Source organism: Drosophila tropicalis, unplaced genomic scaffold, assembly GCF_018151085.1.
Source record: "Drosophila tropicalis isolate 14030-0801.00 unplaced genomic scaffold, ASM1815108v1 contig_845, whole genome shotgun sequence".
Taxonomy (NCBI): domain Eukaryota; kingdom Metazoa; phylum Arthropoda; class Insecta; order Diptera; family Drosophilidae; genus Drosophila; species Drosophila tropicalis.
This window is the reverse complement of record NW_027173338.1, coordinates 2,928,263-2,945,206: the sequence shown is the minus strand read 5'-3', so window position 1 is coordinate 2,945,206 and position 16,944 is coordinate 2,928,263. Positions and strand designations below refer to the sequence as shown.

The window sequence follows — 16,944 nt, the reverse complement described above, 5'->3', positions numbered from 1 at the left end:
TGATAAAAAGAGGTGCGAAGTTGTCATAATGGTTTGTTTTAGTCAGCAAATTCGCATTTTTTTTTTTTTTTGTAATGGAACTTAACAAGTTGTATGCATAGCTAGAACATTTAAATAAGTTAAGTTATGTATTTTGGATAATTTCTTGTCAATCTTGGCATGGTGAGCTTGAATTAATAAAAGAGGGTGAGTAAAGCTTTCTTTATAGTAATCTATCTTTTCTATGATCGACCCAAAGAGAGAAGACATATTTTGCCAAAAATACAACTTTTACAGATCCGATAGCAATTTATAAAAATCTATTGAATAAAACAAGGTAATCATTATTTACTATCAATTGCATAGATTAGAGAAGATTAGGTTCTGCTTAAATATGAAAAGCTATTAAGCATTGCATTTTATATCCAAGTTAAGCTATATTATCTATAGCTGGGTTAAAATGCATTCCAAACCTAAGAAGGCTTCAAACTAAAACTTATAGTTCCGATGATCTTTTAAATCAATCTCTTCGGATATCAAGATTAAATATTGTACTCAATAAACATTTAAGAAGCAGATTTTATTGATATTATTGATAAGTTTATGCCACTGGCGCAAAGCCAACGCGATTCTCTCCAAAATCAAATTCTGTGTAGAACTGACCAATAAAGACATCGCCCAGAATCCAGAAATCGGTGCCAATATAGGTGAAAGTGGACATGCAGTAGGTGCTATTCTCGTCGCTAAAAGTGCTGATATAGGCAGATGGTGGCAGCTCAAAAATGCCATTACCTATGATGAAACTAAGCACCGGCAGGGAGTCGACGGTGGAGCAGCTTACATAATAGCTGCCTTCTATATAGAAGGCACCGATAAGTTGATTCAGTTGGCTATATGCACTGAATGGGCAGGCAATCAATGAAGTTCCAGTATCAGCAATTGCTTGGCAATTATCACAAATCACTGTGCCATTCCAGGTAATGTTGTTCACAGCGAATTGCCAATATCCTTGCTGAGAGACTGGCACATAGCTAAGATTGCCCACATAGAGGCTCTCATCTGATCCGCCAAGTATTAATTCACCGCCATCCGTTGCTGTGCCATTGCGTCCAAGATAGAAGCCAAAGACGGGCTCATCAATTAGACCTTGTTCGTAGAGATTATAGAATGGTGGGACAACCGTGTCAACAGCAATTGTTTGATAGGCCATTCCCAAGATGCCATCAAAGGCAACATTTTCGAAACTGCTACCTGGCTGGGTGATGGCCTCTCCAAAGGTTTGATTTGCAATAGATAACCCATTAATTGTCACCGTATCGATGGCCAAGAAACCGGTAACACTGCCCGTGCCATATTGAATGGAAAAGTTCTGACTACTCGCCACATAAGTACTAGAGGCGCTGGAATTGTATTGATTGTGCTGCTGGCAGGCCACATCTGTGCTCGCACACTGGACAGAAGGTATCCAGAGATTGGCTGAACCCGTATCGAAAACCACATTGAAATATTGTTCCGGAGTTCCAATGCCAATGGTGCCAAAGTAATACATATTCATGCTATTACCTAGCTCTTCAACTGTGGTCGTATCATTTGAAGTCGAATCGGTATTAGAATTGTCGTAATAGTCGTTATTGTAATCGGGTGCCACATAGTCGGGTACACCGTAATCATAGACGATAATACTTTCGATCAGCTGGTGATATTTATGCTTGAGCCAACGTATCTCCTGCTTGACATGACGATGATCTCTCTTATGCCCACTTTGGTGTATCTTAATCCTTTGCACCTCACTGCTGACCAGAGCCAACAGGGTCACGAATACAAATAATTTATAATTTAACATTGTCAGACCGTCTGCCTGGTCTGAACTAAATCAAAATGTTTACCAACAAGTGCTATTTATATATGTCCAATGTGATAAGACTAGCCAAAATTATTTTGGATTGATCACACCAGCGATCGATTAAGTGTGCAGAAAATAGATATCAAAAATTGATCGATAGAATAACTTTTATCTTATTGTTTTGTTTACACACACCAGACACGTCTTGGTGTCGTGTGAACTTTATTCAAGAAAGTTCAATTAAAGCAAATCGATGGGAATTCTGCGAAAGTCGACTGCCAAGCTAAGCTAAAGGCATTACGAGTGGGAAATATCGAATGATAATGAACTCATTGATAAATGGCCAGTCAGAAATTGTTTATCAGTTTATACATACATAGGACTAGCTGGCCCGGCAAGCGTTGCAAATTTTTTGCTACGTACTTAACTTAGTTTAATACTATTGAGTATACAATATTTTTTGTTTTGTTTGCAGGTGCATAAATAAACAAATTATTTGGTGCTTCCACCCTGGAACATGCCACGTATAATTGTCCGTGAGAAAAGCACGGCTCTTCTAAATTTACCCCACACACTTGAAGGGTTTGTCCTTGAGCTTTATTTATCGTCATTGCAAATGATAAACGCACTGGGAATTGAAGACGTTTTAATTCGAATGGCATGTCAGTTGATATCAAAGGAATCCTTGGTATTAATATAACTTCTCCTCTTTCTTTGCCAGTTAGAATTGTGGCTTCGATTAAATTAGGCATTCATTTTTTTATACAAAGTCTTGCATTGATATTTCTTAATAGTATGATTGAGGAACCCACTTTCAATTTTAAAAAGAATTTAGAAATTCCACAGGATAATTTACTGCGCGTCTTCTGTTGTAGCAGTATCGATTAACTTTTATGATATTATATCACCTGGTAATTTCTGTTGAATTTGATAATTTATTTCATTCACATTTGAGTTCGTTGGTGCTAAAATTGCGCGTTCCCTCAGCCAATCCTGATTTGTATAGTTTTGAACTATGTTTGGAAACACGTGATCAATAAGTTCTTCTTTTGATGGCAACATTATGCAAAAGTAGTTTGGTAATGTGATAAAGCCATTTAAATCCCGTTCAACTTCGCCATCGCCAATCTGAAGAAGTTGCTCCGAAAACTCACGTGCTGCTGGATTATTTTGAAGACGCACACGCATATTTATGTTAAGCGATAATTTTTGAACATTTCTCCAAAGAAATGAACTTTTCAAACATGCATTAATTTCATCAGCTGGTAATTGTAATGTGAATTTTTTTTTTAAAGTTATGAGTTGTTTTTAAATTGTTCTTATGTTTAAAGCCCAAGGATGAAGTTTTTTTTTAACCTATTGGGCAATATATATCATTTTGATCTATATAAAGTGAATCTGTCATCTGACTGGTTCCAGATTTTTTCTCTCTTTTACACGACTTTTCGTTTCTGGTATTAAATTTTAAACCAACAAAGAAAACTGTTTTTATACCCTTGCAATAGGGGTATACAAATTTTGTTTATCTTATTATGTTAATGAAACGCAGTTTTTAATAATCTTTTTTTATTTTTTAAAACGTCCAATAGACTAATATACAATATGCAAATGTATATAAAAAACATGATTTTTATTTTAATACTTGAATAATTATTTTTAATTTTTGAAAAATGGAAAAACGATGCTGAATTTGGTTTAGTTAATTCTATACTTTTGGAGCTAGAGCTACACGTTTGTAGCCGACATCGAATTCCACATAGAAGGATCCCAAAAAGACATCGCCCAATATCCAGAGGTTGCTATAGTCCACACCATCCACACTGCTGACATCCTGACCACCTTCGTGGAGACTGGTAAATCCTGAGACACAAGTGCTACCATATTGAAGAATATAACTGGAGGCGGGCACAACGAAATCCTTACGTGCTATGGTCAGCGTTATATCCGGCAGAGTTGAAGTCTTATTACAGTCTATAGTATAGATACCGTTGAGTAGATTGGCCGCAGTTATTCCCAATTGCTGATTAATTGTGGCCAGAGCAGCAGAGGGGGCAACAATTAGAGAAGTGCCCACATCGAGAATGGCCTCACATTGGGTGCACAGAGATTTGCCCTTGGTGCCCAAGACAATGCTCGTGACAGTGAACTGCCAATAGCCGACTTGAGAGAGGGGCACGTAGGTGAGGCAACCGCTATATAAAGTTGGATCAGTGCCACCCAATATAAGCTGTCCGCCATTACTAGCACTGGATGCAGAGCCATTTCGATTTAAGATCAGAGCGAATATTGGTTCATCAATTAGTTTCTGGGCGATTAGATTCTGAATGGGTGGAGTTACACCATCGATGGCTATATTGGGGAAACCTAAGCCTAAGATCCCATCGAAATTCGATTTATTGAACACACTTGTCGGCAGCGTAGTGATTTCAGAAAAGGTTTGCGATTTAACCTTAAGTCCACCAATTCCTAGCGTATCAGTGGAAAGAAACCCCGAGAGTATTACCTGATTGCTACCTTCTGTGGCGTATTGTATCTGGAACGATGTCCCATTGGCCACATAGGTTGTCGATTTGCTCGAATTGTAGCGATTGTGTTTCAGGCAAACACTGTCAGTACACTGCGACGAAGGTACCCAGAGATTTGCTGATGCCGTATCCAGGAGAATTTTGAACGATTGACTACCTATGGTAATGTTGCCAGAATACTCCGTGTTATAGGCATTAATCAAGGCTTCAATTCCATTAGAACTAGAACTTGAGCTAGAGCTTGTCGTCCCATTGGCTGTACTTGCCACATTGAATTTGGTTTTCAATGATGTCGTCTGGGACTGCAAATTTTTTAGCAACTTTGCATGATCTGTGTCCCGATTCAAGCTGATCCTATGCACCCTTCTCCTCCTCCTTCTTGCCTCAATACTGGCCGTTAAAAGCAGCACCAGCAACGACAATCCCAATATGACTTTTGACAGCGAACGCATCGTTGTTTCTGACGCCTCAAATGACGATCACCTCACGTATTTATAGTGGGTGGAATTCCAACAACTGGCCCCACATTTATCAACTTGGGGTTAGCTAATTCTGTAAGTACATGTGTAGTAGGCATGTAAACAGGATAAGAGTGCAATGTGACCGGAAATTACAATTACTATTACATGCTTACAAGGTGCGCGAAATAAATATTTATGCACTGTGGAACTTACACATTTAATTTAGATAAATTGCTTAAAGAAACTTTGTATAAATGCACGTTAAAAACTATAAGTTTATGTTCCTTTCTATTTCGGGACTATAACAACATTTCACTTGGTCCTTATTCTCTTAACTTACAGATTACCAAAGATTACAAACAATAAAGTTTGGTAAAACTAATTGATTTAGTCAATTAGAAACCGTAATTTAATTTAAAGTTTTTCAAAAGGTTTGCTTAAAATCAAAATAAGAATCATGTATGTATTATCTTTGCTCTTTCTGTTTGGCGTCATTTTACGCCACTAATTCATACTAAATTATAACTAAACTTAAGCTACGATTGATAGTGAATTAAATTTTCCGTCGAATGAGATATTGTTTATTAAAATCGGATAAGAAACGGATACTCCTCGTTGCATTCGAAACATTTCATTTCTTTTTAAATTAGCCGCCTACTCGCACCCTTAGCACTGTTCTTGTGCCGCCATCTATCGCTTAGTAGATACGTTTGAACTGCTTGTTGCACTGCTTATTGCACTGCTTGTTGCACTGCTTGTTACACTGCTTGTTGCACTGCTTATTGCAAATTGGCAATAAGAATATCTATGTTGTATAAGGTGTCCTTCCAACCCTTCAGGATCAACTTGACTTGACCTTTTCACGATTATTACTTTTGAAATATTTAGCCTAATAACTTAAAAGTAACCCTTCGAAAATAAACCGTAAATAGATTAACAACTTCGTAAGTAGTAAGTTAAGTATTTCGAACTTAATTTGTTATTAGGTGACGGGATTAAGTCACACAGTCGTATTGTGGGCTACCTATACGAGATATGTCGCTGAATGAAAATCTCATCAATGTAATTGGCAAAAACAAATATATAGGTGATCACTATCTCACTTGGGTCAACTTATTAACAATCAATTCCCATCCAATTATAGTAAATTTCCGATTGATTTATATACAGCTTAATTCAATTAGCAGCTTTAAGTTCTATCTTCTATTTAATAATATAAATTGTTCTGTGCACAACTCTTTCCAGACTCTTGAGTTTTCACTTTGGCCAAAATAATGAATGGAATGAAAGTGATTGCAAAAGTTTTCCCCATCCCACAATGAACTTAAATTCCACTTCTTCTAAAATATGCCAAGTTTTATTTGCTAATTGCAACGAAATGGCGCAATAGAGTTTTTAGCCGCAAGGACAAACCAAAACCAAAGCAAACCCGAAAAAAACAACAACCAAAAGAAATGGAAAGAGAATGAGGGACGGAGAACTTCAATTCCAATTTCGCCTTTGGCTGTGACAACATTTACAGAAATCACATGGAAAAAAAGCCGCCACCAGGGGCAAAACTGAAGACGATGAAGGCGTTGGATAGTAGTAGGGAGCAAATACAAAAAAAAAGTTTTTCCTGCCTTCGAACGTTTTTCTGCAAAGAAATGGCTTGTTGGTGGGTCTTGCCAATGTTGTAATTGAATTTGCGTCAAGTTCTATTAAGTGGCGTAAAGTTTTTTGGCCTTTGGAATTGAACTTGGGCCGCACCATGTGCATTTTTCATATGTTTATCGTAGAGTTTCGTTCGATATATTTTGCTTTTGTTTGACAGATCGCGGGGCATGGGGAAACTCTGAGGAAACTTCAACCTCAAGCTCAAGCTCAACCTCAGCTTCGGCCTCAACCTCAAATCAATTGCCTGTCATTTGCCAAAGCAACAAAAACAGAACCAATTGAAACTCATGTGAGGTTATCAATGAAGCATTAAATTGTTTCTGCATTTTAGAGTTTGAGTGGAAAAGAACCATTTTACATTTATGTAAGTTTAACCAAGCGAAGAACAAAAAAAAAACAAGAATTTCTAAAAAAAAAATCAATTTTTAAGCATTAGTTTCTCCAACTAAAACTACTTACCCAATTTTTGCCCCTTTCAGATTTATGCAAAACGTCTTATCTAGGTCACACCAATACCTTTATGTCAAATCTCTAACAATGGTTACTTATTCACTCACTTTCACAAATATATGTATATGTGGGTGGTTGGGTATATAGAAATGCTTATTCCCGGCCTCAAGACATAGGTCCCAGCTGCCATTATATTGCCTCTGCCTGACATCAAATATTAAGATCGTAAGCGACAGCTGGTGACATGTTTGCAGGCATCGGTTTTTGCATGTTTTTTGTATTGCCTCTCTGTGCTTTTCATTGAATTTTCATTTTCGTTTGTATTTTTATTACTTTGCACCCTCTTAACGATATTATGATTCGGAAACATGGTAATAAGATGGGTGTAAAGTTGGCAAATCAAATTTGACTAGCATCAAGCAACGAAGCTTTGACTTCAAGAACGTCTTTAGATGCAATTGTCAGGCAACTGATAAAAGGAATTAGAATAGGTCTTTCGATGTAGTTAGTTATAGTTAAATAGTTTTTTAATTTTAGTAAAATAATCATAATGAATTATTTGATCTTGAGAAAAGGTGAATGGAATCTTGATACTTATTTTGAAAATTGTGATTCCAATCAAACTCGACATTTGTTTGTATTATGATCATTAGCTGGTGGAGTTTTAAAGAAAAATTACGAATTATTTGAGCGTACTACTTAAATTTCAAATATTTTTGTCTATCAAACAATTTTGTAGAGCTTTCATTAAATCCTTCATAGAAAATGTAAGCTTAAAGTTTTTGTCCGTCTACAATGTTTATCAAGAGCAATAGTTTACGTGTAAGGTTTATTACCGTTATCAATATCAGTTTAAAAACCATTAGAGAAAATAAAACTAAGTTTATCTAACTTTGTATAAATGTTTACAAACCTAAAATCAATCATAAATAGCTTAAAGGAAACCCTTAGTTTGAAAATCTTAGGTCTATTCTAAAATAACCAAGAGAGAAAAGTCGAGTGCATTTACCATGACTCTAATTGTAAGTTTAGTGTTGGCCATATTGAAAAATAATCACTTAAAGTCTTGTAAGTAAAAGGAGATTGTATATTCTTTGTTTAGATGCATCGAAGAATTCATTTACGTCATAGGCTGTGTATTTTGAAGTATTACTTTACGAATAGATTTCAAATGTCTTTGATGAGTAGGCTACTTGACCTTCTCCGGCGACTCCACCTAATGTCCGAATACAATACATTCTCACATAAATGATAGATATAAATGTATGTACACATGTTGGGACTCAATGACCCATCGAATCCATGGTCGAATACTTATAGGCATTGGCATTATTACAACGATTTATCAACTTGTCAACATATTTAATGAGACGGGGTTAAAGACATTTGCTTGCTTGTTTCGCCTCCTCGAACATTTCAATGGCAATGGCAAAGGCAATTCGACAGGCAACCAACTCCTCACACTCATTCATTCACTCACTTACTCACTCATTCACTCAATAATATGGGAAATGTCAATATTACGTATACGCAATATTGTGCGGGCATTGTTCCGAATTGCTGTTGTTGTAAATGTTGTTTTGCTAGCTAGATTTGTTTGCAGTAAGCGGAAATAGTTGTTGGTTGGTAGTGTGTGTATGTGTGTGTGTGTGTGTGTGTTTGTAGTGTTTTGAGTTTGGGGCCAGGATAAACCAAACTGTTCAACCAACTGACGTACAACAGCGAGAGAGCATGTTGTCCTGGCCAGACAGGCTCAGTCTGCCATAAAAGCAAATAACTGTCCTTCTGCATTTGAGTGGAGCATGCACTACACAACTATATATATATATATATATATATGTATATACATGTACATATCAGCTTTCTCTATATATGTATATGTATATCATGTTTGTCCATCAATTGTCCTACATCAATTGTGCTTCGCTCCAGTTCATTCATTTTTGTAAATATCTCAACTCTTTTGACTTTATGCTTTTTCATTGCTATTTGTTTTTTTTTTTTTTTTTTTGTTTTTTGTTATTTTTAGACCAAGTTAATAAATTTCTATATATGAACACAAAAGGCCAAGAAACAAAGTAAGCAAAAATGAAATATTGCCTTATGGCTTCTTGTTCTCTGTGGCTTGTCCTTGTTATTATAATGCCAGCAGCTGTTGCAATTCACAAAATTTAATGAACTGTTCACATTCAAACATACACACACACACACACACACACACACACTCTTAAACAAATTGTTACATTCCCTCGCACATTTCTGTTTTATGTTTATTTGCCAACAATTTTTGTGTATTTGTAGAGCATAAAGCAAAATGTCTGGTAGACGTCTATGGTTATAAATATAAATTAATTGGTCTAAATTGTGCAAATAGGAAATTCATTTTGGTTGTCGTCAAACTAATCAGTCTTCACTGTGTCCGAAGTAAGGGTCAAGATGTAGAGAAATTTAGTTGCATTTGACATTTTCCAATGCTGAATAAGCTTTCTTTTAATCTGTCAAATAAGCAGATTGTGATTTTCTAAAGGAAGCCATCTAAAAAGTATGGCTAGTAAGTAACCTCGAATCATCACTTATTTGGTCTTTTGTCAGATTTAGCAAAAAGACAGTTTTGCTTGAGCAACGCTTTCGAAAAGTCGCCTAGTTTTTAAGCCTAAGAGTCTAAGGAACCTATCATAGGATGAAAGAAACATGTTTACTAAATTAGAAAAGAAAAGAGAAAGTTGGATCAGTTTTTTGTCTTGTGCCTTTACGTTTACAGAGGTATTGAATAAAACATACGATCGAATGTGAGCGAGTGGTAAATGGTTGTTAATTGGTTAATCAGCTAAAGATTATATTTAAACGCTCCTGCAATAATCTTAAAACTTATTCAACTAACTTTGAAATTAAGTTTTTGTTTATCGAAATCTATCTTATAGTTTTTGATTTTCAAAACCATTTTAAACCAATTTGTCTCTTGAAAAATTGCTTAAATATTTTGATAATCTGCCAAACAAACAAGAAAAATCAACTTTAACTCAAATCAATCAAAGTCGCTTTCATTTTATGTATCTACAAGTGCCACAAAATTGATAAACTCTATGAACAATGAAGACATGGGGAAGCTTTTAAGCCGGCAATGGCAAAAGTTTTTAACCCAAATCACACACACACACACGCACACACTGTGAAAAGTTGTCAACTTTGAACCCTTCAAAAATTGTTATTTTGATGTAAACAATTCAATTGCATAAATATGTAAACAGTCAAAAAACGTTGAAGAAAAATTTTTAGGGGGTTGGCAAAAGTCTCCCCACCAAAACAAATGGTAAACTTATACTTTTCTTTTTCCTATTGTTGAGTAAAGAAATAATTTCACAATTTTATTCAATCGATGCTAAAAAAAAAAAAAAAAAAACTGGAATCGAATGCTTTGTCACCTTTGTAAAAGGCAAAGAAAAAAAAAAAGGAATCGAAAAGTCTTTACCAAAGTTATTTAAAACATTTTCCTCTTTCCCGCACAATCTTGCTGTTTTTTTTTTCTTCTTTCTTCGAAGAAAAATGCGTTTTTCATGCTAATATCAAACCCTTAATAGATTCACCATAGGTTTTTGGGCTAGCTCTACGAAAAGCTTTGTGTTTACCGTCACAAAGAAGAAAAATAAAACTGCCATTAAGATGGGATTCCAACGACTTTGGAATACCCTCTAGTAGTACGAGGTTTGAATTATTTTGTAAGTTGCTATCTCTGATGATTTGAATAAGAATTGCTACTCGGAACGCTTCACTAGACTAATATTAATCTTCAATCACAGAAATCAGTCTTAAATGGCGAAAAGCTTCCAGAACCGATCTCCAGATTTGTGTATTCTCATGTTATACTCACACGTTTATTCAATGAACCCAATATTCGAGGCCATTATAATATGCCAAGATTATGCCAATCTTTGAATGAGTTGAGGTCAAACGTATTTTGGACTTGGTCTTAGGACAGTTTTTTCCTTTAACACCTCAAAGAATGTTCTCTATAAAAGCCTTATATACCCCTTCACACTTTATCTACAGGGAATAAACATGTGTTCTGAGATTTTTCTTGTGGGTGGCATTTGAATTGAAATGCTGAAGCTTTAGTCGACATTTATTTTATTCTCCTTTGTATGGACTACATAAAGTTATTCCACTCTGGAGACTTTTGTTATGGCGAGGTGTGGCCATTTGAAATAGGTAATTGACTTTGGTGGAATTCAGAGAGGGATATTCAGAAACTTTTTGAGTATTTAAGTCGCTCTATTCATTTTCTGGTCAATCGCACATTGAATTTTATTTGCAGCTGGCCACAATTCAATTAACTTTTGCCTCTTGAAGTCGTTAAATGGCTGCTTAAGCTCTAATTTTATTCTCAGATCTAGATGGATTTATTTGTTTTTTGTTTGTTTTCACTTTTGTTTCCACCAGACTATCTCTTGGGGAGGCATCCATCTAAATTTGATTTTGCATTTTGTTGTTTCGATTTCGCACACACACACACACACACACAAACACCCGCACAACCATATATGTATACCCTTATCAAAAATTTTGTGACAGGCCACAAAACTTTGCGCTTAAAAATAAATCAAAACTTTTCATTCCAAAGCATTATCCTACTCATCGTTGTCCCCAGATAAATGTACTGATAATTTGTATGTGTTTCGTTTCTTTCATGATTTCCATTTTCTTTTGGTCTCTTTGGAGTTTCTTTTATTTTCAGTTTTTTTTGCATGTGTGTCAAGTTTTGTCAATGGCAAAAATTTGGCCAAAAACTTTCTGTGCACATGATGTGCTGCCAGACATTGTCAAGTTTTTTTTTTCCATTTTTCTCTTTTGCTTGTCTATGGAAATGGGCATAGAGGAGAGATACTGATAAGAATTTGTGTGTTTCTGTTGGAATGGGAGACTCAAGTCTAAGCTGATAATTTATCCTTATCATCGAGCTGCCACACATTGAGCGATTTGTTGCAATTGTCAAACAAAATTAATTTGAAACGCAAAGAAATTTGGCTTGATCTGAATACTAAGTCGTTATGAATCAGTAATTGCTTGTTGGTAAAAAATTATTACCAATTCTTGTTTCTCCCACGGTAAGGAATCTCTTTATGGTGTGGATTTGGCCAAGACAATGGAGTATAGAGTATAGAGAAGTAGAGGTAGTGGAAATGTTAATCCAATAAAATTCAAAAAATATAAATATGTGATCTATAACACCAAAGATTTTTCATTCAAAATTTTATAATTGAAGGATATATTTATATACGTCTTCCCAGATGTTTATTAAGAAACTTATCTTAAATTCCGTATGCGGATTCGAGATGGTCTCATAACCGTTTCACCCCATTCATTTTGCACCTGTTCCTCTTTATATTAGCCCCATTGCGAATAAATGACAATGCTAATGTTTTGTCAGACCCCACCACGGGTTTGCCTCATTCTTATTTGGCTAGGCAAATTTAAGCACAATTTAATTTGCAATTTGTTAATGACAAGCTCCTGGGTGGATGCAAAAACAAAGACCTCTAAATGCATTCCACGCAAACTCGCTAAATAGAAGAAAATGAGACTCACATTTTACACCGACTAAAAGTATTCAAGGGGCGGATGGAGGGTGGAGGTCTGTGTGGCACTGAATGAGAGGTGGCTGAGGAGGTGAGAAGTGTCTGCAGTGTCACTTGAAGTGTTGCAGCTTCAGTTCGAGTCGCCTCGCTGACAACGAAAATAAAAACCATTGAAAATGGGGATATCAAATCAAACCGTTTCTTTGATACCCTTTTCATTTGCAGAGCATGCAATGCACAATAAGAGAAGAAGTTGGGCTAAATCGCTTTGAAGACACAAAAATTAAATAAGTCTAACCCGTCTTTTAGGTAGCTTATTTTAGGTTTAATCAAATAGAGAAATAAAACAGAAAATTATTAAATTTCATACTCTGATAGACTGAATTACACCTAAGATGTCTTCTGAACCTGGCTCTTACAAAATATTTTCGATTCTTAAATATTATCGATCAATTTTGAATGCTTCTCCTTGTTTTTCGCCAAACGCACACCCAAATTGCATATGCTCTCAAGTCAGCAAGTGTGTAAGGTACAAAAATTTTTACAGTCAGACCAGAAAGACACCAAAGTCGACACAGTCTTTGAGTGTCTCCCCCCGCCATCACCATACACAGTACGGACAATAAACACATGTTTCACTTTGTAATGCGCGGGGCCGTAAAGTTAACCTCCTTTTCTCTTACCCCTCTTCACTTTCCGGCTCCTTGAAATGCTCCGGCGAAATGGTGCAAAAAAAAAAAAAAACAAGCAAATATAAAGAAATATAATGTGAGGGCAACCAAAAAGTATTTTGTATCTGCGTTTTCATTATTTGGTGAAAGGAACACATGCCCTTTACAGATACAATACATATATGTATATGTATACGTCGCCTGAGCATGTATGTGAGAAGTTTTTGCCGGCAATCACCAGTAGAGGATTACATTTGACAATTGTAGGGGAACATGTGGTATTTGGCAGCGGCTTACCTTCTTCATCAAGAACTTAAGCCAAGCGAAATTGAACCAAAAAAAAAAAAAAAAAACTGAACATTTTCAGTTTATTTAATAACAATCGGAAAGATCAAAGATAACCCCAAGCTATAGAGTGTGTTTAGATTTTAGCGTAAAAATTAAACTTCTATTATTTCAGCATATATAAACTAGTAGTACTTTAAAAGTTTTTAAGAAACTTAAACAAAGAGTGAACTAAAGAGTATATAGAATTTCTGGCAGGCCGAATCTGTAGTTTTTCAATTCCTGATTTTCTTTTTGCTGTTGCGCTATATTTATAGTTCTATTCAATGTGTTTTGCTTGGGTGTCTGTGGTCCATAAACTGATCTGGCTAATTATGGCCACCACTAATGAGCTTGAAATGGCACTTACCAACAAGGAGACAGAGAGAAAACAACAAACATTGCAATAATTCTGCATTATCTACAATTTATGAGCTGAAAAGTGTATATAGGGAGAAAGAATATTGAAAATATTTGAAAACTCTGTCTACGCAATGTCAACATAATTAGCAAATTTTTATGAATACAATAATAAAGTGGAGACAAGTCATAAAGTACCCCATACATTGAGTTGTCTCTTGGAAAATTTACCTACATATATTATGCCAACAACTGCATTAATTTATAAAAGTTACAGGTTGGCCTCCCACTTGGCGGTCGAACGAAAAGTCTTTTGTCCAGTCTGTTCTGGTCTGGTCTGGGCTTGTTGCCCATTGTAAATTTTAATTATTTCCTACAGAATGATGATTAAATTGGCCGCAGGCTATTGCAATGGCCAGATATTAAGTCAATAAATATCAACAAAGTCGGTGTGCATCGGCTTTGTTGTTTTTTAATATACATATATTTGGCTTGTTGCTGCTGTTGCTGATGGTTTTCGTTTTTTTTTTTTTTTGGCTACATTTAAATGGGCATATTATGGAATCGAAACGACAGCGAGAAATGAGAGCCAAATGAAGAGACCCACTCCTTGGGCCTGGGAATGACAGTTTACCAGCCGAACAGTCGGCCAATTGACCAGTTTACCTGGTTTTCAGTTTGCAGTTTACAGTTCATTATGTGGTATAAATTGACTTCATGTCGTGGCCTCCCTCACTAGTAAAAATCCACAATATTAATAAATGAACAATTTTTGTTTAAATTATTTTTTGTTTTTGCATTTTCCAATTTATATCAATGACATGGTTCATGGCACGAAAAGCCAACAGGCAACAAATGAAAAAATAAATATGAAAATCACAAAATAACCAGCGAAAAGGGTAAAAAGTCAACAGGTATGGACGATGAATAAAACTATCATTAAGTAAGCCCATTGAAAATCTACTTAAATGTCAAACAGATATAATTACACCAATACAATGCAAAGTTCTCTACGAGTTACATATATTGTTACTGAAGTCCACCTGAATATTATAGTTTTGTCAGTATGTCTTTAAGCAAAGCCTCTTGTGATTGTTCTGCAAAAATTTACAATGGAAAATGCTTTAAATGAAATCAGAAATGAGTTCATCTTAAAATTTGTAGTGTGTGATATGAGATAATGTCCATTTTTGACACCAAATTAAAACCATCAAGAAATTGAAGAGCATGACTAGATCATCTAAGCTATGCTGATCGAAACAAAATATATAAACAAATAAAAGATAACATAACAAATCGTGACAATCATATGTAAAAAGTCGAAATGATAATCTAGCCCATATATATTCATTACTTATGTAATTCGCATACATAAAGCGGATCGATAAAGGAATAATTTATATATTTAACAAGTATTACTGGACCAGCACATAAATAGCAGCTAAGGGTCTTCTCCCATTTTCATCTTTTGCATTGGTGTTGAGAAATCTGAGCTCCTTTGCCACTAAACAGCCATTGAAGTCCTTTGCCTGCTATTTGGGTGACGAAATGCGACTTGAAAGTACGTGATGTGCCTTGCAAATGCCTGAAATGAAGGCGAAATCTTACTTTAGCTGGGAAAAAAAACATATAATATACACAGACACACAAACACACCAAAGGTAAAGGCATTAAGGACCCCCCAATGGGGCTAGGGGTTGAGGCAACGGAAAAATTCCAAGTTCCAAATCCCAAGTGGGTGGTGAAAAGCCAGACAACAATACCCAGGCATAAGGTAAATGCAATCAATACGCGTAGACGGCATATAACAGGTATTATATATTATGTATAATGCATGATGTGTGCCCCATCCACCCACTCAGTTACTCCCGCCCATTCCTCATCCCACACGAAAATGTCTGCCCTGACAAAATCAACGCCAAAGCGTAATCTATTAAATTATCCTAATTTCATCACGCACCAAATCCCTTTAGCCCATGGTACATCTCTTCTGCATCTGCAAAAGGGAAAAAGATCCAGGCTCAGGCCCATCGTCTGAAAAACAATAAAAATTTGCATAATATCGGTATAATATTTTAGCATTATACTTAGAACGAGTGAGGTGTGTGTATGTGTGTGTGTTTGTGTGTGTGTCTGCAGGTGTGAATGACAAAGGTGCACGAATATGTGCAGACAGACACGATTTTTTCCTTTTTGCCTTTTTCGTTCGCCAACACATGTTACCAGCATTTTTGCCAAAAAAAAAAGAGTCCTGAAATCTTCACCTGTAACAACGAAGCTTAGATACCTTTAATTAACAGGAAACTCGCAACAGATCTTTCTGAGCTAAGGGTTGTCCTGTCGTAAGTCCTGGCGGTTATAATTTTACCCTTTCTAACTTGAGCATTTCATATTGAGACAGGTTAGGCTAAGAACATTCTCTATATGACCGACTGGACATACGACGGGATAGAGTTTAGGCTAAACTAGAGAATGTCCTTAGCCTAATCTGTTTTTATATCAAATGCTCATATAAGAAAGGATAAAATTATGATTTCGAGACTCGATGTGGTTACAAGAACACTTATTAGAATGCCAATTTTGAAAAAGGAGAAAATTTCAACACCTTGATGATATGATATGTTGTACATTCGTTTGGATTCGCTTGGCTAATATTATTTAACACACTTGACTCAACTGAATATTCTCTTCCTTCTCTTACAGAATATCTAGTGTAAAAATCCCTGGCAAAGTCAGAGAACTGCATTAACCAAAATAATTTATTTTAGCTCATTCCTTTCATTTGTAAAATCCTCACTAATTAGCCAAGTAATTACTTGCAGTTTTTTGTTTTAGGTTTTTGGCTTCTTCTCTTTGCTTGGACAAACGGAAAGAAGCTGCAATTTGTTTTACAAAATCTCATTTTAAAAATACCCAAAAGCAATGGCAGGAACAAAAACTACAACAAATTGGCGAAATGTGTAAAAAGATTCATTGCAATAGATAAATGAATATTCACATAAAACAAGCAAGAAAAATGTTGCCAAAGATTTAACAAAAATATTGCCATCAGAAAAAGTAGAAATTGAAATTAAATTTTTAACAAATGAAGGCTAAATTTGG

The 16,944-nt window shown here is 35.6% G+C and overlaps 2 protein-coding genes across 2 annotated transcripts; both read right to left on the bottom strand.

The window, feature by feature from the left end:
- Positions 1–580: 580 nt before the first annotated feature.
- Positions 581–1,822, bottom strand: LOC137581275 (lysosomal aspartic protease). The gene has a single exon (XM_068295487.1). It carries the CDS (start codon positions 1,820–1,822, stop codon positions 581–583), a length of 1,242 nt encoding a protein of 413 aa, XP_068151588.1.
- Positions 1,823–3,433: 1,611 nt separating this feature from the next.
- On the bottom strand, positions 3,434–4,829 carry LOC137580581 (lysosomal aspartic protease-like). The gene has a single exon (XM_068294676.1). The coding sequence runs from the start codon at positions 4,797–4,799 to the stop codon at positions 3,528–3,530; it is 1,272 nt and encodes a 423-aa protein (XP_068150777.1). The 5' UTR covers positions 4,800–4,829; the 3' UTR covers positions 3,434–3,527.
- Between the last annotated feature and the right edge of the window lie 12,115 nt (positions 4,830–16,944).